The sequence below is a fragment of the Carassius auratus genome, chromosome 19, assembly GCF_003368295.1.
Source record: "Carassius auratus strain Wakin chromosome 19, ASM336829v1, whole genome shotgun sequence".
Lineage (NCBI taxonomy): Eukaryota > Metazoa > Chordata > Actinopteri > Cypriniformes > Cyprinidae > Carassius > Carassius auratus.
Window position 1 is genome coordinate 23,466,345 of NC_039261.1, and position 23,925 is coordinate 23,490,269.

Below are 23,925 nucleotides of genomic sequence, written 5' to 3' on the forward strand. Positions count from 1 at the left end.
TGTGTGTGTGTGAGAGAGAGAGAGAGAGAGAGTGTGTGTGAGAGAGAGAGAGAGAGAGTGTGTGTGAGAGAGTGTGTGTGTGTTTGAGTGAGACAGAGTGTGTGTGTGTGAGAGTGTGTGAGAGAGAGCATGAGAGTGTGTGTGTGTGTTAAGGGTGGGCGATATACCGATATTTAAAATATATCGAGATATTTTTTAAACACGATATGGATTTTGACATATCGTATATATCGATATATTGTTTATATTTAATTCTGATTCACTACTTTGCTTGTTTGTCTTCTCTGTGCTGTGCTGTGCCCCGCCTCCTTGATTTTGTCGCCCCTCCCCTCGCACTTTGGTTTTAAGGCGTCGGACGAACAACAGGCAGATGTCTACTGTGGGGCCGTATGATTTCCACGATGCAGAAAACGCGCACGGAATCGCGGAATCCAGTCATAAAAACCGAATTTACAGTTTAACGTGGAATGTCACAGAATTTGTCAAAATTTTAATGAATTGATCAAAAGTAGGTCATTGCACTAACATCAAATCGCGATATGGACTAATATCTGTAAATAATAAGCCCGAAAAGTCTATTTAAATATGAATCCTGCATGTTCTGCGTGTCTGTGTTAGTGAATGGAGCAGAAGCGCGTCTTCGTTTATTACACACACGGAAGCGCGCGTGACGCTCCGGTGATTTCAGCTTCTGTCGTCTCACTAATAAGGACGAAAACACATGAACGACATCTCCAGAACTGCACCGAGAGTCACTTCATGAGCATCTGACCGTTTGATTTGAGTAAAACTAGCTCATATCACATCATAGACTGTAGTATCACATACACAGAACTGTAACGGTTAACCCGTCAAAATAAAAGTATTTGCCAGAAATCTATTACTATTGTTCAGCAGAATGTACATAGCCCACTACTATTAAAATGAAACGAACATAATTTAAGGAATAATCACACATGTTTTATTTTTAATAGTAAATCCCCTTGTTTACCCAAAAAATAAAGTTTGCTTAATTTTCAATAATTAAAATATAAATTAAATAAATGTTTTATGCCTTCATTTGATAACCAGAAAAATTTAAATACACAGAATTTCAGAAGGAAAAATACATTTCACATAAGGATAATTAAAAAAAAAATTTTTTTTCAAATTAAGTTGTTTTTATGCATTTAAATAATTACATATTAGGTAACAGTAAAACATATGGTAAAGAAAAAAATTAAACTTTCCATAGAGCCCTAAACATGTAGTATTTGGCAAATTTGTTTTTGCAGTAGTTTTGGGGGTTATTTTTCCTGTAAAGATATCAAGATATATTTTTGCTCCATATCGCCCAGCCCTAGTGTGTGTGTGTACACCGCAATTGCTGGACATTCAGAGACTTTTCAAATAGACCAGCATTTTAGTGTGTTGTCAGGGTTACTCGTGTGTGTGTGTGTGTGTGTGTGAGCATTAAAAACATTTACCATAGTCACATCACGAGATGATGCAATGGCTCTGATGAGCACTAAACACACACACACACACACACACACACACACACACACACACACACACACACAGAGTATGCGGTCACAAGTGCTGATGGTGTTTGTGTAGGGAGTGTTTACTGTGCTGTCACTGAACGTCAGCTGACTGTAATTACCCAGCATGCTCTGTCTGTGTCTGTGAATGATCACTGTATTAATGATCTTTTGCTGTGACCTGAAAGCTGTAGTCTGATGAGGATGAGCGAGTCTCTGGTGTTAGTGTTTCAGGCCGGGGCTGTTGCTCTCGTGTGAGTCTGTGGTCTGATCGTGTCTGTTCTCGGCTGCTCGTCCTCTGTGTTCAGTCCGAGCAGGGTCTGTTTCTAGATGTTTGTGCGTGACCGTCTCGCTCCTACATTACATGCATTCATTCGCTTTACAAACATTCACATTTACAATCACATCTGCAGCAGTTGTGTTATCACTCTGCTTTTCTATTAAACAAGCGTGAGATCCAGGATAGGGGAGAGAGAAGAAACACAAGACACATAAAAAAAGAAATCTAATGAAACTGAAATCTTTAAACTGTTTTAGTAGCAATAAAAATGAAAAAGAAAATAAATTATTTTACTATGCATATGATCAAAATAAAACATTAATTAACATTTTATAAAATAATGAAAATGTAAAATGGTTTTATTTAAATTTTACTAAATTTGTTATATTGACATTTTCATATTAAAATATTTTATTTTATTTTAATAAAAAATTACATAGTATTTTTTTAATTTTTGGCTTATTTTTTAATTTGACATTTATCATATTAATTTTACAGTCTTAATTATTTTTTTTTAACATTGATTTTATTTTAAAATCATGTATTTATATTTTTATGATTGACAATTTATAATAAGCATATTTAATTAACTAATTAATAATTTTTTTTGTAATTTTTTCTTTTAAAATGAATGTGATTTCAGGGTTTTTAGAAGGCAGCTTCATCCTAGAGAAACTGCCATAGAGTTGAACACAATAGTGAAAGATGTGGATCTAGTGCGTGTTTACTCAGAGAAACGCTCTGTGGTCATCACTGTTGCAGATCTTTATGGTTTGTGATCAGAATAAACCACTACAAATAAACAAGTCGAGATTATCATCTAAACCTTTTAGATCAGTGAGTTCAGCTTCATACAGATGCTTTCATGTTTGGAATATTGATGTTTTAAGGATCAGTGCTGGAGTTTGTGTGTGTGTGAGTGTGTGTGTGTGTGTGTGTGTGTGTGCGGCCCTATTCAACCCCGTCAGCTTCACAGGTGACAGTAAAACTGTCAGGAAATGAGTTTTTGTTCAGTTCTCACACTACAGTGTTGTTTAGTTTGACACACTTCGGTCAGATTGCAGAAGAATGTGATGCAGTTTACTGCGGGACAACGAGAGGACGATCAGTGACCTGGAAAAGATTCAGGCCAGAAATGCTTTATGTTCAGATCCTGTTCACAGAGTACAGCCTGACATGCTCGGCGTGTGTGTGTGTGTGTGTGTGTGTGTGTGTGTGAGAGAGAGAGAGAGAGAGAGTGTGTGAGTGTGAGAGAATGTGTGTGAGAGAATGTGTGTGTGTTTGTGAGAGAGAGAGAGAGAGAGAGAGTGTGTGTGTGTGTGTGAGTGTGAGAGAATGTGTGTGTGTGTGTGTGTGTTTGTGAGAGAGAGTGATTGTGTGTGTGTGAGAGAGAGAGAGAGAGAGAGTGTGTGAGTGTGAGAGAATGTGTGTGTGTGTGTGTGTGTGTGTGTGTGTGTGTGTGTGTGTGTGTTTGTGAGAGAGAGTGAATGTGTGTGTGTGTGAGAGAGAGAGAGTGTGAGAGTGTGTGTGAGAGTGAGAGTGAGAGTCAGACAGAGTGTGTGTGAGAGAGTGTGTGTGTGAGACAGAGAGAGAGAGAGTGTGTGTGTGTGAGAGTGAGAGAGTGAGAGAGCAAGAGTGAGAGAGTGTGTAAGAGTTTGTGTGAGAGAGAAAGTGTGTGTGTGAGAGTGAGAGAGAGTGTGTATGAGTGTGAGAGTGTGTGTGAGAGTGTGTGTGAGAGTGAGAGAGCGAGAGTGAGAGAGTGTGTGTGTGTGTTAGAGAGAATGAGAGCGAGTGCGTGTGTGAGAGTGTGTGTGTGTAAGATTGTGTGTGTGAGAGATAAAGTGTGAGAGTGAGAGAGAGTGTGTATGAGTGTGTGAGTGAGAGTGAGAGAGTAAGAGTGAGAGTGTGTGTGAGAGTGAGAGAGCGAGAGAGTGCGTGTGTGAGAGTGAGAGTGTGTGTGTAAGAGTGTGTGTGAGAGAGAAAGTGTGTGTGTGAGAGTGAAAATAATTATTCACCCTTATTTTGTTTTAAACATATAATATTAATGCATTTAATAATTTTTTATTAATAATAATTTCCTTTATTTATAATTAATTTATAATATTATTCATTTGTTGTATTAAATCTGTAATTATTTCTTAATAATAACAATAATAATAACAGTAATTTATTATAATTTATAGTTTTATAAATCTACAATTAATTTATAATATTACTTTTATTTTAAATATTTTTATTTAATAATAATAGTAATGTATATTTACAATTATTAGTTTTGTATTATTTTTGTTTTAGTTGTTCAGTAAATCAAAGGATCCCTGTGTGAGCATCACAGCAGTAGCTAGCGTGTGTGTGTGTGTGTGTGTGTGTGTGCAGGAGTGATTGACAGCTACAGCGGCGAGCGTCTGGCGCTCGAGCAGCAGATCCGCGAGCGATCCGAGCTACAGCTGCATCTGGAGCAGGAGCTGTGTGTGACCGCTAGCCGTCTGCGTGAACTGGAGCAGGAGCGTCTGCAGATTCACCACGAGCACGAGCTACTGTCTCGCCAGCAGGACGCCATGAGAGAGGGGGCGGGGCCTCGAGAGCTGCGTATGTCACATGACTCACACTCGCTGACACGCCATTGGTTCACAGCTCAGAGAAACAACCGCTGCGTCCTAATTCACATACTATCATCTCTAATGGCTAATATTGACCACGACACATGAGGATTCCATTAGAACTACAAACACGCATAAAAAAGAGTTTAAAAACTACAAACATGGCGGATATGTGACAACAACGGACAGGCAGGGAAAGGGGACTGAGTGATAATTAGTCAATGTCTAACCGGATTAAAAAAAATATTTATTTAATGTTATGCATATTATATACAATCTGCAACTTTTATATCTCTCCAGTATGGTAGGAAATTAAATTAAACGAAATGTGAATTTTGTTAACTGTGATGTAGAGGTTGAACAACTTTTTATAGTATGCATTTATTTGTCATTTTAACTATTTGGAAACGGAGCAGAATAGATTTCTTATCCTGTTGCGCCCTCTATAGGACTAGTGTTTAATCAGCGTCTAGCTTAAAGCGTCATGGCAGAGTACTGAAATCGATTAGTGAATGCAACCTGACTACAGTGCGGTTTAAATGGTGACAGGATTAGCATAACTGAGCATCAGAGCGTTCGTTAAAGATGCAGTGATGATGAAGTAGCTTGTCCCAAAGCTTGCCTTCTATTCTGCTTATATACTCAAAAGTGTGTCTTTTTTCTTCATAAAAAGGGCACATAATTTTAGGGAATAGTATGAGTAGGTGAATTTGAATGCAGCAAATGTCTCAATAATAATAATTATCTGAAGGTGTTCAGAGCTGCTCAGTGTGATTAACTCACGATTGATTTGTTTCTTTACAGGCTGAATCAGTATTCATTCTTTGCACGAATTAATTACATTTTGCATAAAGAAAATGTAACCTATTATTTTTATGAGGTTATTTTTTATGATGGTGTGTTAGTATTGTTTATATACTATTGTACTATTTAAGAATAATATACCATGGAGCCATTTTTTATTTTGATTTAAGTTTAATTTTTGAATCTTATTTATTTTATTTTTTTGTAAAAACTAATTTTAGCTTCAGTTAACAATAACAACACTGCCCCCCCCAGATGTATTTTACGCTCCCAGTGTAAAGCTCCTTCAGATGTGATTTCAGCTGTTTTCAGATGCAGTGTGTGACGTGCCAAACTCCTGCAGGAGAACCTGAAGAGTCTTCAGACAGCAAACACACACACACACACATGTACACACATTCTCACAAACACACAGACACACACACACACACACACACGCGTGTTCATCTTCATACCTCTGTCTTCTTTCCTCCTGTATTTGCATGATGAATGTGTTGTTTTCACTCTTCTTTCCTCAGGATTATTTGATGCTGCTCTTGACGCAGCACCTGAAAGCAGGTGTGTGTGTGTGTGAGAGAGAGAGAGTGTGTGTGTGTTCATGACCTGCACGCTGTGTATCACTGTCTCTGATCGATTGATTGATACGCACGCACTGATCAGTAACACAGAGCTTTGCTTGTTTGTGTCTCCGCTGATGGGCTAACAGCTGCTTGAGCTCATTAACATCACATCACATGATATCAGCTGGAAACAGACGCTAGCATGTGTTCACCGCGGCTAGCTGCTATTGAACAGCCATCTCCGCCTACAACATGTGCTGGATCGGGCTTCAGGACTGTGCTTTCTCTCCTGGAATTAAGAAAAATAAAACTCCGAATACTTTTAATCTGTAATATATAATAATAAGCAACTAATAGGGTACAGTAAACTTCAACTAAAGCCATTACAAGTTATATATTGTTATTGTCTGTTTTTTTTTTATTACCAATGATGTACTATTACAGTGTTTGTTAATATTTTGAAGTAGATTTTATAAAATAAAATAAGATTAACTGAAATAAAGTAAAATATTTAAAAAACAAATTTTATTTCAGCTAGTTGCCAAAGTTCTGTTCTTTTTGTAGTTTAATAAAATAATATTAACTGAAATAAAGTAATCTAAACAAATGAACTTCTTTATCTAGTTCTAAAGCAAAATTTCTAATTTTGTTTGATGTAATAAAATAAACTTTATCTGAAATAAAATCTGAACACTCAATTCTGATTTTCATTTGGTTTGATAAAAAAAAAAACATTATGTAAATACAATTAGTCAGTCTATATAGACTTAATGAAAATTACAAAATACACAACTTTAGCTAAAATTAAGTTGGAATCAAAATATAAAAATAAAATTTAATTAAAAAGTAGTATATTGATATTATATGATGGCTGTTCAATAAGACACCGGTTTCTTTTTCCTTTCCTTTCTGTTTTGCACTTTAACCCCTCCCCCTCCTGTGACGTCACAGGCCCCGCCCCTCATCCTCTCCTGCACTGTGGATTGGTTCGTTGGTTGCTGATGGGATCATGTGATCATGGATCGTACAGGATTGGGAAGGATTGTGGGAAATGGGAAATCTGTCTCGCCGATGTGCCATATGCAGCTGGATACAAAAGTGGAGAACAGCAGAGAACATTTACAAAAACATATCATGATCATCACAAAATCAAAAGAAATTACATTTTGCATAAAGAAAAATAAATGTATACTATACCATGTATGTACTATTTTAGTATTGTTTTATATTTTGAATTAGCTTTTGTTTTTACATTTTCAATTTTCATTCCATTTTAGTTTACATTTCAGTATTTTTGTTAGTTTTTAAATTAATTTTTATTTCAGTAATAGTAACTTTAGTATTTCACATAAAACTTGTTTTATTTTGAACTTGTTTTAAGTTTTATCTAATGTTTATATTAAATTTTATTTAGTTTCATCTTTAAGCAAATTTTCTTTTGTTTTTATATGTTGATTATTTATTTTCATCTAAATTTCAGTAGGTGCTTCTCATTTAAATAAATTTTTTATGTATTTATTTAATTTATGTTTTTGTTTTAGTAATTTCAGTACTTTAACTTAATTCAGTTGCTCGTCAAGGCAACGTTTATAATTAACATTAAAGTTTTTAATCTAATATTTATATTTAATTAAATCTTTATTTAAATGTGCGAAAACAACTTTCAATAGTTTTAGCTCTAGTTTTAGTTAACAATAACAACAAAATGTATCTGTATTTTTTAAAATGTCAGGATAAAACAAGGAATTTTTTCTAAAAAAAATACTAAGTTCTACCAAAATGTGATGTCCTCTGTTTCTTTTGATTTTGTGGTTAAAATGATCTGAACATGTTGAGAAGATCCATGAGATTCCTTTTACCGAGCGATTTATTTCCTATAAATGAAGTTTGCAATTTGCACTATATTAAAGTCCATCAAGACTACAGCAGCATATAATAATGCACTGAGAACATAATCTTTTTTTAAAGTTGAGATTTAATGAAGACTTGAACTAGTTTTTGACAGTCTTTGACATTGTGAATGATTCTCTGAAGCTGCTCCATGTTTTGCCATCCGCCGAGCATCAGTCCTGGCGTGGCCTTTGCTAACGAGCATCTGGCTGTCCACAGACCTGCTGGAAGAGACAGAGAAGCTGATGGCGGAGAAGGTGGAGGTGCAGCGTCAGGCGCAGAAGGAGAGCGGGGAGCTGCTGCAGCAGGTGAAGCATCTGGAGGCGGAGCTGGAGGAGCAGGTGAGCCGTCTGCAGGAGCTGCAAGAGACGCACAGCACAGAGACGACCGACCTGAGGCAGCAGATACAGGCTTTAGAGAAGCAGCTGGAGAACAACCGCAAGTTCATGGACGTGAGTCACTTCAGCATGCTTCTGCTTCAGTTCATATCTTGCAGTTCTGAGTTCATATCTCGCAGTACTGAGTTCATATCTCGCAGTACTGAGTTCATATCTCGCAGTACTGAGTTCATATCTCGCAGTTCTGAGTTCATATCTCGCAGTACTGAGTTCATATCTCGCAGTACTGAGTTCATATCTCGCAGTACTGAGTTCATATCTCGCAGTACTGAGTTCATATCTCGCAGTATTGAATTTATATCTCACAGTGCTGAGTTCATATCTCGCAGTGCTGAGTTCATATCTCGCAGTGCTGAGTTCATATCTCGCTGTACTGAGTTCATATCTCGCAGTGCTGAATTCATATCTCGCAGTACTGAGTTCGTATCTCGCAGTACTGAGTTCGTATCTCGCAGTACTGGGTTCGTATCTCGCAGTTCTGAGTTCGTATCTCGCAGTACTGAGTTCGTATCTCGCAGTTCTGAGTTCGTATCTCGCAGTACTGAGTTCACATCTCGCAGTACTGAGTTCACATCTCGCAGTACTGAGTTCACATCTCGCAGTACTGAGTTCACATCTCGCCGTACTGAGTTCACATCTCGCCGTACTGAGTTCACATCTCGCCGTACTGAGTTCACATCTCGCCGTACTGAGTTCATATCTCGCAGTACTGAGTTCATATCTCTCAGTGCTGAGTTCATATCTCGCAGTGCTGAGTTCATATCTCGCAGTACTGAGTTCATATCTCGCAGTACTGAGTTCATATCTCGCAGTACTGAGTTCATATCTCGCAGTTCTGAGTTCATATCTCTCAGTACTGAGTTCATATCTCTCAGTACTGAGTTCATATCTCGCAGTTCTGAGTTCATATCTCACAGTGCAGTACTGAGTTCATATCTCACAGTGCAGTACTGAGTTCATATCTCGCAGTTCTGAGTTCATATCTCGCAGTACTGAGTTCATATCTCGCAGTACTGAGTTCATATCTCGCAGTACTGAGTTCATATCTCGCAGTTCTGAGTTCATATCTCGCAGTACTGAGTTCATATCTCGCAGTACTGAGTTCATATCTCGCAGTACTGAGTTCATATCTCGCAGTACTGAGTTCATATCGCAGTACTGAGTTCATATCTCGCAGTACTGAGTTCATATCTCGCAGTACTGAGTTCATATCTCGCAGTACTGAGTTCATATCTCGCAGTACTGAATTTATATCTCGCAGTGCTGAGTTCATATCTCGCAGTGCTGAGTTCATATCTCGCAGTGCTGAGTTCATATCTCGCAGTGCTGAGTTCATATCTCGCTGTACTGAGTTCGTATCTCGCAGTGCTGAATTCGTATCTCGCCGTACTGAGTTCGTATCTCGCCGTACTGAGTTCGTATCTCGCAGTACTGAGTTCGTATCTCGCAGTACTGGGTTCGTATCTCGCAGTTCTGAGTTCGTATCTCGCAGTACTGAGTTCGTATCTCGCAGTTCTGAGTTCGTATCTCGCAGTACTGAGTTCACATCTCGCAGTACTGAGTTCACATCTCGCAGTACTGAGTTCACATCTCGCCGTACTGAGTTCACATCTCGCCGTACTGAGTTCACATCTCGCAGTACTGAATTCACATCTCGCAGTACTGAGTTCACATCTCGCAGTACTGAGTTCACATCTCGCCGTACTGAGTTCACATCTCGCCGTACTGAGTTCACATCTCGCAGTACTGAGTTCACATCTCGCAGTACTGAGTTCACATCTCGCAGTACTGAGTTCACATCTCGCAGTACTGAGTTCACATCTCGCAGTACTGAATTCACATCTCGCAGTGCTGAGTTCACATCTCGCAGTACTGAGTTCATATCTCGCAGTACTGAGTTCATATCTCGCAGTGCTGAATTCATATCTCGCAGTGCTGAGTTCATATCTCGCAGTACTGAGTTCATATCTCGCAGTTCTGAATTCATATCACACAGTACTGAATTGTGAAATGTAAACTCACAATTGTGGGGGCAAAAAGTCAGAACTGTGAAATAAAAAGTCAATAAAAAGAGTTGCAATTACCTTTTACATTTTTTATAATTTTTTTTGATTCCATAGCGAAAATAAGCTTTCATGCTCATTTAATGTTTGCCTGCCCAGCAATCAGTCACACAGTGTTACATCTGAACAGATGTTTGTGTGTTGTTTAGCATGGTAGCATGCTAAGCGTGTTACATGGTCCGTACTGCTGGAGTCTGAGTGTTTCCGTCCTTCTATCTATCAGGAGCAGGCGGCGGACAGGGAACACGAGCGAGATGTCTTTCAGCAGGAGATTCACAACCTGGAGCAGCAGCTGAAGAATCCCACCAAAACACAGACAGGAAGTGACCGACGGGACAGAGAGGTACGACACGTGATCGCTCGGCTAGTTTCACTCTCGCTTCTGTCTTCAGACACAGAGCTCAAGATCGACTCTCATACCAGCTCAGAGTGTTGATTTACACACACAACACCTCCAAACATCACAAACTATATTTGTCTGAAATTCAACTGTTTGAAAATCTGGAATCTGAGGGTGCAAAAAAATAAATATATAAATAATAATCTTTAAAGTTGTTCAAATTAAGTTCTCAGCAATGCATATTACTAATCAAAAATTAAGTTTTGATATATTTATATGTTGGGAAATTTACAAAATAGCTTCATGAACATGATCTTTACTTAATATCCTAATGATTTTTGTCATAAAAGAGGAATGTATAATTGTGACTCACACAATGTATTGTTGTCTATTGCTACAAATATATCTGTGATACTGATGACTGCTTCTGTGCTGCAGGGCCACAGATACTAATGCAGTATAGTTTGTAATGCCATAGTGCCACATATATCTGAGTTTGGTGACCAGTAGATGAACACACACATACACACATACACACACTCTCTCTCTCTCTCTCTCTCTCTCTCTCTCTCTCTCTCTCTCTCTCACACACACACACACACACACACACACTCTCTCTCTCTCTCTCTCCTCTCTCTCTCTCTCGCTCTCTCTCTCTCTCTCTCTCACACACACACACACACTCTCTCTCTCTCTCTCTCTCTCTCTCTCTCTCTGACGTGGGTCTGGTGTGTGTGTGTGTGTCAGGTGCAGGAGCTGAGCGCGGCGCTGCAGGAGAAGGCAGACTGGTGCAGTGAGCTGTTGTTGAGCTCGGAGCAGCTGCAGAGAGATGTGTGTGAGAGAGACGAGGAGATCGAGACGCTGGGAGCACGTCTGAGGGAGCTGGAGCACACACTCATGCACAGGGTCAGTGTGTGTTTGTGCTCGTGACGCAGAGCTAACGCTGCTAGCTGAGAGAGACAGAGAGAGAGAGAGTGTGTGTGTGTGTGTGAGTGAGTGTGTGTATGCGTGCGCGCGTGTGGATGCAGCGGTTCAGCGTCACGTCTCTGCTCTGATGGTCACGTTCTGCTTCTGTGTGTGTGTGTGTGTGTGTGTGTGTGTGTGTGTGTGTGATGTGATAGTGATCTGAGGGATTGTTGTCTTAGTAGTGAGATGATCTAGATGTTATTCTGAGTGTTTTATCATGAGTAGTAGCGTGTTTCTGGATGAAACGCACACACTCTCGATTTCACATTGACCTTGAGTTGTTAAGAAGCAATATACAAATAAATAAATGTTTTTTATTTATTTTAATTTTTTTTTTTATTATTATTTTGTCTTATTTTGTTTTCTTGTTCTGCTTTTCATTAAACTTTTTTTTAATTATATTTTTTATCATCATTATTTTGTTGTCAGACATTTTATTTTGAATATAAATATTATTATATTTGCCAGCATTATTATTATTATTATTATCATAATTTTTTTAATTGATATTTAGTCATTCAACATTTTTTATTATTTGTTTACTATTATAATATTTTGTTGTTAGACTTATTTTGAATATTAATATTATTATCATCATTATTATTTTGTCATTCAACTTATTGAACATAATGTCGAACACAATGAAGCAGTCAACTGTGTGTGTGTGTGTGTGTGTGTGTGTGTGTTTCACGTGTGTGTGTGTGTGTGTGTAGGTGGAGGAGGTCCAGCATGTGTCTATGGCGAGCAGGGCAGACGTCACACTGGAAGCACAGCTGCAGACAGAGAGAGAGGCTCTAGACAGGAAGGAGAAAGAGGTACTTCCTGTCACACATTCTGAGATCTGGTGTGTATCCAGATGCAGTTATGACTCAGTTCTGTGTAGTGCTCATCACTCTGGTGTGTTTATAGGGAGCTCAGAGTGAACTCTTCACTGTAAAACAGTATTTCTGCGTGAGAAAGCATCACTGCTGTCGTTTATGCTGGGACTCTCAAACATCCATAATAACTCATGTTACGCCGCTCACGAGTCTGATAAACCTCTGTTGTGGAGATGATTCCTGTTTCCATGGTAACAGAGACTATTATGGGTAGTGTACAGAGCACTGAGAAATCCTCAGGAGACATGTTTTTATAAACTATTTATTAAAAGTCTAATAAAAACTACATTTTAGGGCCCTATGAAATCCATTCTGTATGTTTCTCCTCCAAATTCTGTTTTTATTTTCCCCTTGATTTTTATTTTATTATTAAATTTAGTAGCAATCAAAAAGCTTGTCTAATTCATTGAAATGGTAACACTTATACAGTTTAACAATAATTAAATAAAGCTGTTCATTAATTAGTTTTTCCCTCAAACAGTCTGTTTTATTACCATTTATAACTGAAAAGCATGTTTAATCAATTAAATCCAGAAAATGTCAACAACATAATATAATATTTTTTTTATATATACAATAATAGAGCTCTATGAAATGTTTAATTTTCCAGAAATGATTAGTTTTCCATTTCTGTATGATTTAATACAAATGTATTCTCAAATACGGTCAAATCAAATTAAAGCATAACACATTGGCATTTAATTCATTTTTTTTAAGTAATAATAAACAGGCCAGTAATATTTATGCTAATAAAGAACTAGTTACTAATGAGAACTGGCCACTTAAGTGTTACCAGTAACTGATGAAAGTGTTTAACGTCAGAAGAGCACCTGAAGCAGGCTGTTTATGATGTGTGTGTGTGTGTGTGTGTGTGTGTGTGCAGCTGGTGAATCTGGAGGAGCAGCTGGAGCAGTTTTCGTGAGGAGCTGGAGAACAAGAGCGAGGAGGTGAATCAGCTTCACATGCAGCTGGAGATCCAGAGGAAGGAGGATCAGCGTCCATCAGCAGGATCAGGCCCGGCTCGCTCAGGTGAAGAGCATACACACGTCCCCCTCGGCTTCTCAAACACCGCTGGGACTCGGGAGCACAGACACAGTCATATATTTCTAGCAATAGCCAACAATTATAAATGTTTCCTTTTATATAGCTGAGAGTTCAGTCCTTGATTCTGATTGGCTGAGACGTGTTCAAAGCTGTTGTAAATTATGCTACAAAGTAACACACACCTTTGTTTACTTCTGTGTGTTGCTCGGCAACCACTTTGTAACAACCACAACTGATTCTGAGGAGCTACATTGTTTGGTGGAAGAATACAGTTCTTATTAATATCATTACACTTTATTTGCTCTGTTTCATTCTGTGAAACCTTACTACATTCATTGAATAACCATTTTATAAAAGCAATAATCCCAGAGAAACCGTGGTTTACAGTGATTTTATAACAGCTCGTTCATAACAACACCCCTCAGCTTTTATAAATTCACTTTTTGGGGCTTATTGCATTTGGATATTAAGTAAAGATCATGCTCCATGAAGATATTTAGTACATTTCTTACCGTAAATATTTAAAAACTTAATTTTCGATTTGCTAATAACTTCATTTGGACAACTTTAAAGACAATTTTTTTGGTTTTTACAGTTTTTTGCACCCTCAGATTCCAGATTTTCATAACAAACCATATATCAAAGGAAAACACATAAATCCCAATTTCCAAGAGTTGAATCAGAGTGTGAGTGTCAGCCAGAGATCATCTGGACGCTGATCTTAGCTAAATCAGCTCCCGACAGACAGGACTGTCCTAAATTCAGAGTCATGTGCTGATGTTTAACTCTTGAAGGTGTTGGAGGAGAAGGACAGGCAGATAGCCGTCCTAAACGAGCAGCACACTGGAACAGACCCTGAGAAAGAGGTAAAGTCGTAAACGTGTGTGTGGAAACACAGCGGCTGTCGGCGCGTGATGGACTCATGCATATAGTGTGTGTGTGTGTGTTTGGTGCATCTCGTGTCTTTTGTCGGCTTGTGTTTGCATCTTATTTTAGCAACACTGTGAAATGCATGAGCGTCTGTTTAAAGAGTGTGGAGAGTTCATAGCATCATAAGAACTGAGTGCATTCTTTAAACAGGAAGTGTTTGCTGTTACGCTCGTGTTGTGATGTGGTTTGGTGTTTGTTCTGCAGTGTGATTCGTCTCATAGCCTCCTGGTGAAAGGGATTGTTTGACCAAAAAGGGAAATGACTCGCTCAAACCCATGATTGTGGGAAATGACATGAGATGTTTAGTGGGATGTTCACGCTGCTCTTTTCCACACACTGGAAGTGAAGTGACATGAAAGTGCAACAGTATTATTATAAAAATAGTCCAATAACACATGCATCAGTGTTACATTAGTATCATTTTATCAGTTTTTTTTTATGTCTATATAGGTTTTATTCATTTTTATTTCAGTTTTAGTTTTACATATCATAAATTATTATTAAATTATTTCTTAAAAAAAACAGTTTTATTTTAATTAACATTTATTTTAGGTAACAAAGTACCAGTGTTTTAAGGTTTTATTTGACTTATGTCTCTGTATGATCCAGTGTATGAAAGAGAGCAGTAAAGTAATGCTTATAAAGTAATACTGGGTTGGAACGACTAATGCTAAATGATCTTCATTCTTGGGTGAACGACTGAAGGAATACTGTGAGATTAAACCCAAAGGACATGAGAGGCGTCTCTTCTCTGACTCATGTGTTGGTGTTCAGGCGGAGGAGGAGAAGGACGAGGTTCTGCGAGAGATGGAGGCGCAGGTGGAGTGTCTGAGGAGCGAGCAGGAGCGTCTGAAGAGGGACAGCGAGGAGGAGGTGGAGCAGCTCAACGCCGTCATCGAGAAGCTGCAGCAGGAGCTGACACACATCGAGCTCAAGCAGCGTCAGGACGAGAGCGAGGAGATGAAGCAGAGGATGGAGGAGTCTCTGAGGGAGAAGAGCGCTGCGCTGGTGGTGCTGCAGGCCCAGGTGCAGGCGCTGGAGGAGAGCGCAGGGTCACAGGTCACCAGCTTGAGTCAGCGGGTGGAGGAGCTGGAGACCAGTCTGGAGCAGAAGGACTCAGAGCTGCACACATGCAGGTTAGTGTTCATTAAAGCCAACAAAACCTGACTCGCCCACAAACAGGACTGAAAATTACTAATATTCTCACTAATGCAGGTTGAAGGTGGAACAAGCGCAAACGGACGCCGACGCTCTGTACGCTAAAGTGACTCAGCTGGAGGAGAAACTCAGGGAGAAGGTGGCCACTGTTCTGGTCTGTCAAGCACAACTGGAAGCCGTCCAGATGCAAACCAAAGAGCTCCACGCCGAGGCCCACGCAGGAGAAGCCATGGGCCCCAGCACGCAGCAGCGGTCGGAGGGCCTCACGGCGCAGGACGGAGCCTCCACAGGGAAGACAAGTCTGCTGACGGAGAAGCTGACGGAGCTGGAGGAGGGTCTGAGCGGGATGCAGAAGGACCAGGAGCTGCAGAAACAGCTGTTGAGCAGCTCTGAGGAGGAGGTGATGGAGTACGAGAGGAGGTTAGCCGTGATGATCGACCTACTGAACCACATGAGAAGCAGACCTTCCCATCACAGACTGGTGCGTCACTGTTATATTCAGAACTAGGACAAACTCTGATTTTACTAATCAACCGATATATCGTCATGACTGATATTATCGGCCGATATTTGTCAATTAAAAAAAAAAAAAATTTAATCACATTAGCCTATACGTTTTTATACTCGGCCAAAAATGTTGTGTGTATACCAATTTGACTTTATGGTGGTCACAACTGACATATTGTCACGACTGATATTATCGGCTGATATTTGTCATTTTTTGATTATCTGCATCAGCCTATAAGTTTTTATACTTGGCCAAAAATATTTTTTTATATATATATATCAATATGACTATATAGTGGTCAACCGATATATTGTCATGACCGATATTATCGGCCGATATTTGTCCTTTTTTTTATTTTTTTTATCATCGTCATCAGCCGATACGTTTTTATATTTGACCGATAAATAGGACTTTTATTTTGACAGCACCTTAAACACAGGTTCTCCCTTTCATCATCATTATTAGTTTACTTTCTTTGGTTTTTTAGTAAAAAAATTTATTAGCTTTGTCAAATAATTGAATGAAAAATGTTATAATACTTTTTTCCCTTTATTGTCTAGTTGTTTTTAACATCTTTATTTGTGAAAAATACTGTAATAGGATTAGAGGATCAAGAAATTCCAATCTACAGTATAAATGTTTATTTTACAGTTTTTAGAAGTTGATTCATTTTAATTCATGATTTATTTGACATTATTTTAGTAAATATTATTATAGATGATAAATAGACATTGCATTGCATATCATAATCAAGTGCCGATTTTGTCTTTATTTTCATGAATGGTGTTTGAGATCATCTGAAGAGATTCTGTCTGTCCACAGGTGTCAGGTGAGGCCAGTCAGTCGCTGTCAGAGCAGCTGCAGGAGGTCAAAGGTCAAGCTGCGTCCACTCAAGAGGAGCTGAGCTGCTACAGAGAACTGAGGCACAAGCTTCAGGAGGAGATGGAGGTACAGACGCCTCGTCCTGCTCTTCTCACAGGACACACTGCTCTTCATTCACACTGCTTTATGTTTATATGCAGGTGGAGGACTAACCTGCAGCTCGTTACTAAACTCAGAATGGAATAGAATATTTAAATGTCCTCCGCTCAGCGCTAACCCTTCACTTCCTGTTCCTCGGCGCAGGTCTCGGCGAGCACGCGTGATGAAGACGCTGCTCAGCTGCTCCAGGAGCTGCAGGAGGTCAGAGGTCAAGCGAGCAGCAGACTGCAGGAGCTGGAGAGCAGCAGGGATCAGAGCGTCAGACTGCAGGAGCTGCTACAGGTGTCTAAAACGCATGATCTGAGAGCAATAATGAATAATGAATGTGTGTATTTATATGAGTCTGAGAGCTGCTCTGTGTGTGTGTGTGTGTGTGTGTGCCCAGGAGCGAGAGATGAGCATCGCTCTGCTGAAGGATCAGCTACACCGGGTGAGTGTCCTCCGCTGGATCTCCACACGTCTGACGGGACGCTCGCTGTGACCTTTAACCTCTGCTGCTTTCTCCACAGGCCTCACAGGAGAGCGATCAGTCCACGGCCGAGCTGCTACAGGAGCTGCAGGAGGTCAAAGGTCAAGCGGCCGCCACCAAAGAGCAGCTGAGGAGCTCCCAGGAGCGCAGCCTCAAACTGCAGGAGGAGATCGAGGTACTTCCTGTCCACTTCTAGCTCCGCTTCCTGTCTGCTTCCCCTAGTGCTTGATGAAGGAACACAAGAGCGTCATGTGATCGTTATAGAGACTGTTCATAAAAGTCTTTAAATAGTCAAAACATGAAAATAAGTGTTCAGGAACATGGTGTCTGAAGTATGTTGTTAAACTTTGTGAATTGTGAATCTCTTTAAATCTCTAAAAATCTATTTTTATTTTTATTTTATTTTAATTTCACATTAATGATATAATGAACTTTTCCTAAGTATTTTATTTGTATTAGTTTCAATTTTACATAGTAATGATTATGTACATTTCATATTATATAATATAAATGTATTCCTTTTTTAAATAATTTTTATTTTCATTATTTTATTTTCATTTTATGTTTTATGATTTAATCGATTTTTTAATAAGTGCTTCCTTTTGATTTGCATTAATTAAAAAATATATTCATTTATTTTAATTTTTAATCGTTATTATTGAATTGCTTTTTGTAAGTGTCTTTTTCCATAGGTTTAGGTTATTTATTTTAATGCACATTTTTATTATTTATTTAATTTTAGAGTGCATTTTTATTTTGGAATGTTTGTTTTCTTACTTAAAATAATTTACTTTCCATTTTTTATTTTATCCATGTAAAAAAAAAAATATTTTATTGAAATGTTCTATTATGATTTTATATGTTTAAAGTGTTCTATTTAATTTTTTTTTGTTATTTATTATTATTTAAATTATTATTTTATATATTTATAAACAATTAATTCATATAATAAATAATATTATGTACTATAAATTATTAAACAATTTATTTTAAGTTAATTATTTATTATAACTTCAAATTTGTATAATTTTAATTCATTTAAGCGAATGATTGTGTGGAGTGACAGCAGCAGAATAATGCGCAGAACTAAAGACAGCAGCTGAGCTTAGCTGAACCTCCAGATGCAGATCCAGGTGGTGATGTAAACCGCTCTCGTGTCTCTCTCAGGTCAGAGACGCCTCCATCGCTGAGCTGAAGGACACGGTTCATGAGCTCCAGACCGCTTTAGCCAAATCCAGCGAGGAGCCGGCCCAGCCCAAACAGAAAGGAGAGCCTCCTGGGATGGACAGAAGCACAAGGAAAGAGCAGCAGGAGCTGATGCTGGGATACGAGGAGAAGATCGCACAGATGCAGGAGCTGCACGCGGCTGAGATCCTGGACATGGAGTCCAGACACATCTCTGAGAGCGAGAGTCTGCGGAGAGAGAGCCAGCGTCTGGAGGACGAGTGTGGAGCGCTGAGAGACGCCATCCACACCCTGCAGAGGTCACAGGTCAGACATCACCCCCCCTCGTGTTTCACAGCACATCTCACTCATCTCTCAGAAACATGTCTGCTGAGCGTCCTGAGACGAGACAGAGGCTCGGATGTGTTTATAAAGATCCTCTCAGTTTTCTGTGTTAGTTTAGTGTCTTTGAGATACTGCATTTCTGTTTTAATTTCTTGAATTTTTATAAATTTACATTATTATTTAATTAATTTATATTTATAAAAAAATTATTTTTATTAAACAAAATTATATTCAAATATTTCTATCTTTTTTTTCATTTAAAATTTATTTGTATAATTGTTTTATATTTTTTTTATCATTTTCATTTTTTTTTAGGTTTATAGTATTTAATCATTTTTATTTATTATTTCAGTGCATCAAGTTAACCCAAATGAAAAATTAGTTGCATTGACTGTAGTTTTTATTAATAATTGTAATTATTTTTTATTTTCTGTTTCAATTTTTTTTACATTTTTGATAGTTTTTGTTATATATATATATAATTTATTTATTTATTTATTTTTATTTATTTATTTTTCTGTTTTAGTTAGTTTGGTACATCAAATGAAACTAAATGAAAATAAGAAATGTTGCCTTGGCAGCTAGATAAATATAAAATATAAAATATGATAAAAGATAAAGAAGATAAAATATGTCTTATGTATATTTTATTTTAATTACAGCTAATGTTTAGTTTAAACTAACAAAACAAATGTTTAGTTCCAGCCAGAGAAAATGTTTTTGAGGTTTGCTTTAATAACTGAAACACAAAGATGGTGGAGTGACGATTAGAAATGCTTCTTTACTTTGTTACAAGTGTAGAGAATCTAACGTAACCTGCATGAAAACAGTCATTTTATTTAGTTTTTAAAGAGCATGCACTAATGAATAACTCACAGTGAAAGCAGAAACATAATTGAGTAAGTGTTTGGCGTCAGTGATGAAGTGATATCAGAGTGACTGTGTGGTAGTGATCTCAGATGATTGTTGTTCTCAGGCTCCATCAGTGAGGTCTGAACGTCCAGACGTCTCTCCGATTAAAGATGGATACACCAGCGGTGAGAGATTCAGCAGCACTACAAACACAGATGACTCATGAACACTAATGTTGAAATATTTAGGGCCAGTAAATAAAAAAAAAAAAAACACTTTTTTTTTAGCTTTTTTGCCCTGCAAGACTGCATTTAATGAATAAGACATTAAAAACAGTTAAATATTATTCTAGTGTAAATCATCTGTTTTCTATGTGAATCTGTGTTAAAGTGTAATGTATTTCTGTGATGCTCCGCTGTATTTTCAGCATCATTCCTCCAGTCTTCAGTGTCACATGATCTTCAGAAATCAGAATAATATGATGATTTACTGCTCAAGAAACATTTCTGTTATTATCAATGTTGAACACAGTTGTGCTGCACAATATTTCTGTGGAAACTGAGATGCATTTTATTTCATTGATGAAATAGACTCAGACCTCTAATGTCTTCCTGTCAGTTTTGATCAGTAGATGGCAGCGCTGATGTATTAGTGATGTGTTTGTGTCACAGACAGCGGTTCAGACTGGAGTCAGCGAGCAGGATATGATCCGCACCGCAGCACACCTGAAGGAGCGCGCCGAGACACGGACACAGAGCTCCTGCCCGACACCATCAAGGTATTACTCACAATACATATACTCTTTTAATTAAAGTATGCCTGCTGTTGAGCAAATATGATGGAAAAAGCACTGCTGTATTATTATAACATCAGTATTTAAAAAAAAGAAACCTCTAAAGTAGAGAAATATGATATTATCGGTTTGATATCGGTTTCAGCTGATAAACATAAAATACACCTAAAATACATTTAAACTGTTTCTGAATAAATAAAGCGGTCATGAAGTCATTAGCATGTTTTGATTTAAATGTCAGGAGCTAAAGCTCACAAAAGATCACAAACATGACACAATTAAATATATAAGTATATATATATATACTGATTTATTTGTTAATGTGTAACGTTTTTTTTTTTACAACTCTTTTGCTTTAGTCCATCTACAAATGTTAAATACTACACTGCATCTAAATCCTATCGTTTTGCAAAACTAAAAACTAAAAATGCAGCGATGGAGCTTCGGTGTACTGTCATTAATAAAGAACTTCATTATTGTTTATTTAATTCTAACAAACAAGCTAATTTGCTTAAAATTTCCTCACAGGAGAGATTTGGTGCTGTTTCCAGACAAAAGTAAATAATCGGTATTGGCCAAAATGAGTTTAAAAATCCTATTAAATATCGGCAAAAATCCACTATGGTGCATCCCTATTTATAAAACAATATAACTCAAGCGATAGCATGAAACACTGGTAATATGCAGCACATTCAGCATGTAAATAGTTAAATGATAGCATCCCATCACATCCTATATTAGATTAATCAGATATGAGTGCAGCTAACCCAGACTTCACTGTGTGACTTCGAAGCCTCTCCTCACATGCTGTGTCCAATCAGAGCTCAGTGTGTGTGTGTGTGTGTGTGTGTGTGACTGTAGTCAGTAAAGCAGCTGTGTTCTCACAGAGTCTACTGCGTGAGGTGCATCAGGAGGGCATGCAGGTGCTGTCTCTGACCGAGCTCCCGCTGACCGAAGATGATCCACCTCCACAGAGCAGAGAGAGAGAAAACACCACCCTCATCAACACCATCCAGTCTCTACAGCTCCTCATCAGCACACTGCAGACACACACACAGGTGAACACACACACACAAGTGACACACACACACACACACACACACAGGTGAACACACACACACACAGGTGAACACACACACACAAGTGAAACACACACACACTCACAGGTGAACACACACACACACACACACACACACAGGTGAACACACACACACACACACACACACACTCACAGGTGAACACACACACACACACACACACACAGGTGAACACACACACACACAGGTGAACACACACACACAGGTGAACACACACACACACACACACACAGGTGAACACACACACACACACACACACACAGGTGAACACACACACACACACACACACACACACCACACAGGTGAACACACACACACACAGGTGAACACACACACACAGGTGAACACACACACACACACACACAGGTGAACACACACACACACACACACACAGGTGACACACACACACACACACTCACAGGTGAACACACACACACACACACACACACACAGGTGAACACACACACACACACACAGGTGAACACACACACTCACACACACACACAGGTGAACACACACACACACACACACAGGTGAACACACGCACACAGGTGAACACACACACACACAGGTGAAACACACACACACACACACAGGTGAACACACACACACACACACACACTCACAGGTGAACACACACACACACACACACCCACAGGTGAACACACACACACACAGGTGAACACACACACACACACACTCATACACACAGGTGAACACACACACACACACACACAGGTGAACACACACATACACACACACACACACAGGTGAACACACACACACACACACACACTCACAGGTGAACACACACACACACACACAGGTGAACACACACAGACACACACAGCTGAACACACACAGACACACACTAACCAAGCGATAAAGACCAAAAATACTCTACATTAAAAAATCTATAATAATAATAGAATGCAAGAGTAATAAAGTAAATAAAATAATATATATATTTTTTTAAATGTAGGACTAAATAAAGAATGTGTTGTATCAGTGCATTTGTTCCTGTACGTTCCTGTAGTAGTGTCTAGTGTATCTGTGTGTGGCTCCGCCTCCAGCGCTAGTTGAGACGAGTGTGTGTGTGTGTTGTGTGTGTGTGTGTGTAGCTGGATGTGGACTGGAGAGCGGAGCTGCTTTCAGCCGTCAGCAGGTGTTTGTTCAGGAGCGAGACGTGCTGAAGAACCTCTTATACTCTCATCTGGAGCGACTGGACACGGCTGACGCGGTCACTCATCTCACGCAGCTGGAGCGAGCGCTAGCGGAGCAGTTTAGCATGCGCCAGTGCTAGTCAGACTCCAGATAACATTTGATATTGATATCAATCTCTCGATATAAAACACCAACAGCTATGCACAGGATATTTAAAGCGTACAAAAGTGTATTGGCTACAAATAGACAGACTCTTCTCTGCTCCTCACTTCATTCTGATTGGAGAGGGGCGGAGTTATGAGTGACTGACAGCTTGAGGATCCAATGGCGTTACGAGGTTCAGTCACAAGCTCTTTCGAATTGGTTAAATATGTGTAAATCCCACACACAGACATAACGGTGACTGCTAACACTGAGATTAGGATGTTCTGATCATTTATCACAGCTGGCGATGGGAACAGTGTATGAGATGTGAATAGAGTGTGTGTTGTGTTCAGGACGCGAGGCACAGGGGGCTGATGGGCGTTGAGCGGCGCGGACAGAAACAGCCTGCGCTCAGAGATCCAGCAGCTCAGAGATCAGCTGCACACACTCACAGCAGAGCAAACACAGCGCCACCATCAGGACAGAGCCGGTATGACACGCTCCTCAGAGAACACCAGCTTCAGCTGCAGACACGTCTCTAATTCTCTGTTGATCAGGAACCCAGAGCGGGAGGCTGCTTGAAACGATGAGGGTCGAGTCCGGCTCTGATGGACTGGAGGAGATGAAGAGTGAACTCAACCGCACTAAACTAGAGCTAGAGAACACTCTACAAACACAACACACACACCTGAAGGAGCTGCACACACTCCGGTAACACACACACGCACACACACAGAGCAACACCACACACGCAGAGAGACACACACACGCACACCCAGAACACACACACACACACACACAGACACACAGACACAGACACACACACACACACAGACACAGACACAACACACACACACACACAACAGACACACACTCACACAGACACACACACACACACACACAAACCACACACACTCACACACACACACACACACACACACACAGACACTTATACACACACACAGACAGACACG

General features: G+C 39.2%; 1 protein-coding gene across 1 annotated transcript in view; it reads left to right on the forward strand.

Annotated features, from left to right (window-relative positions):
• Positions 1–22,919, forward strand: part of LOC113120217 (A-kinase anchor protein 9-like) — a 61,043-nt gene extending 38,124 nt beyond the window's left edge. The window contains exons 21-39 of the mRNA XM_026290151.1: positions 4,180–4,392; positions 7,877–8,109; positions 10,342–10,461; positions 11,206–11,364; positions 12,138–12,239; positions 13,186–13,214; positions 13,277–13,331; positions 14,141–14,212; positions 15,051–15,412; positions 15,492–15,915; positions 16,765–16,890; positions 17,068–17,205; positions 17,309–17,353; positions 17,433–17,567; positions 18,560–18,883; positions 19,878–19,938; positions 20,425–20,531; positions 21,434–21,604; positions 22,765–22,919. Of these exons, the coding sequence (XP_026145936.1) occupies positions 4,180–4,392; positions 7,877–8,109; positions 10,342–10,461; positions 11,206–11,364; positions 12,138–12,239; positions 13,186–13,214; positions 13,277–13,331; positions 14,141–14,212; positions 15,051–15,412; positions 15,492–15,915; positions 16,765–16,890; positions 17,068–17,205; positions 17,309–17,353; positions 17,433–17,567; positions 18,560–18,883; positions 19,878–19,938; positions 20,425–20,531; positions 21,434–21,604; positions 22,765–22,836 (2,948 nt within the window). The 3' untranslated portion in view covers positions 22,837–22,919. The remainder of the gene's footprint in view (positions 1–4,179; positions 4,393–7,876; positions 8,110–10,341; positions 10,462–11,205; positions 11,365–12,137; positions 12,240–13,185; positions 13,215–13,276; positions 13,332–14,140; positions 14,213–15,050; positions 15,413–15,491; positions 15,916–16,764; positions 16,891–17,067; positions 17,206–17,308; positions 17,354–17,432; positions 17,568–18,559; positions 18,884–19,877; positions 19,939–20,424; positions 20,532–21,433; positions 21,605–22,764) is intronic.
• The last annotated feature ends 1,006 nt before the right edge of the window (positions 22,920–23,925 follow it).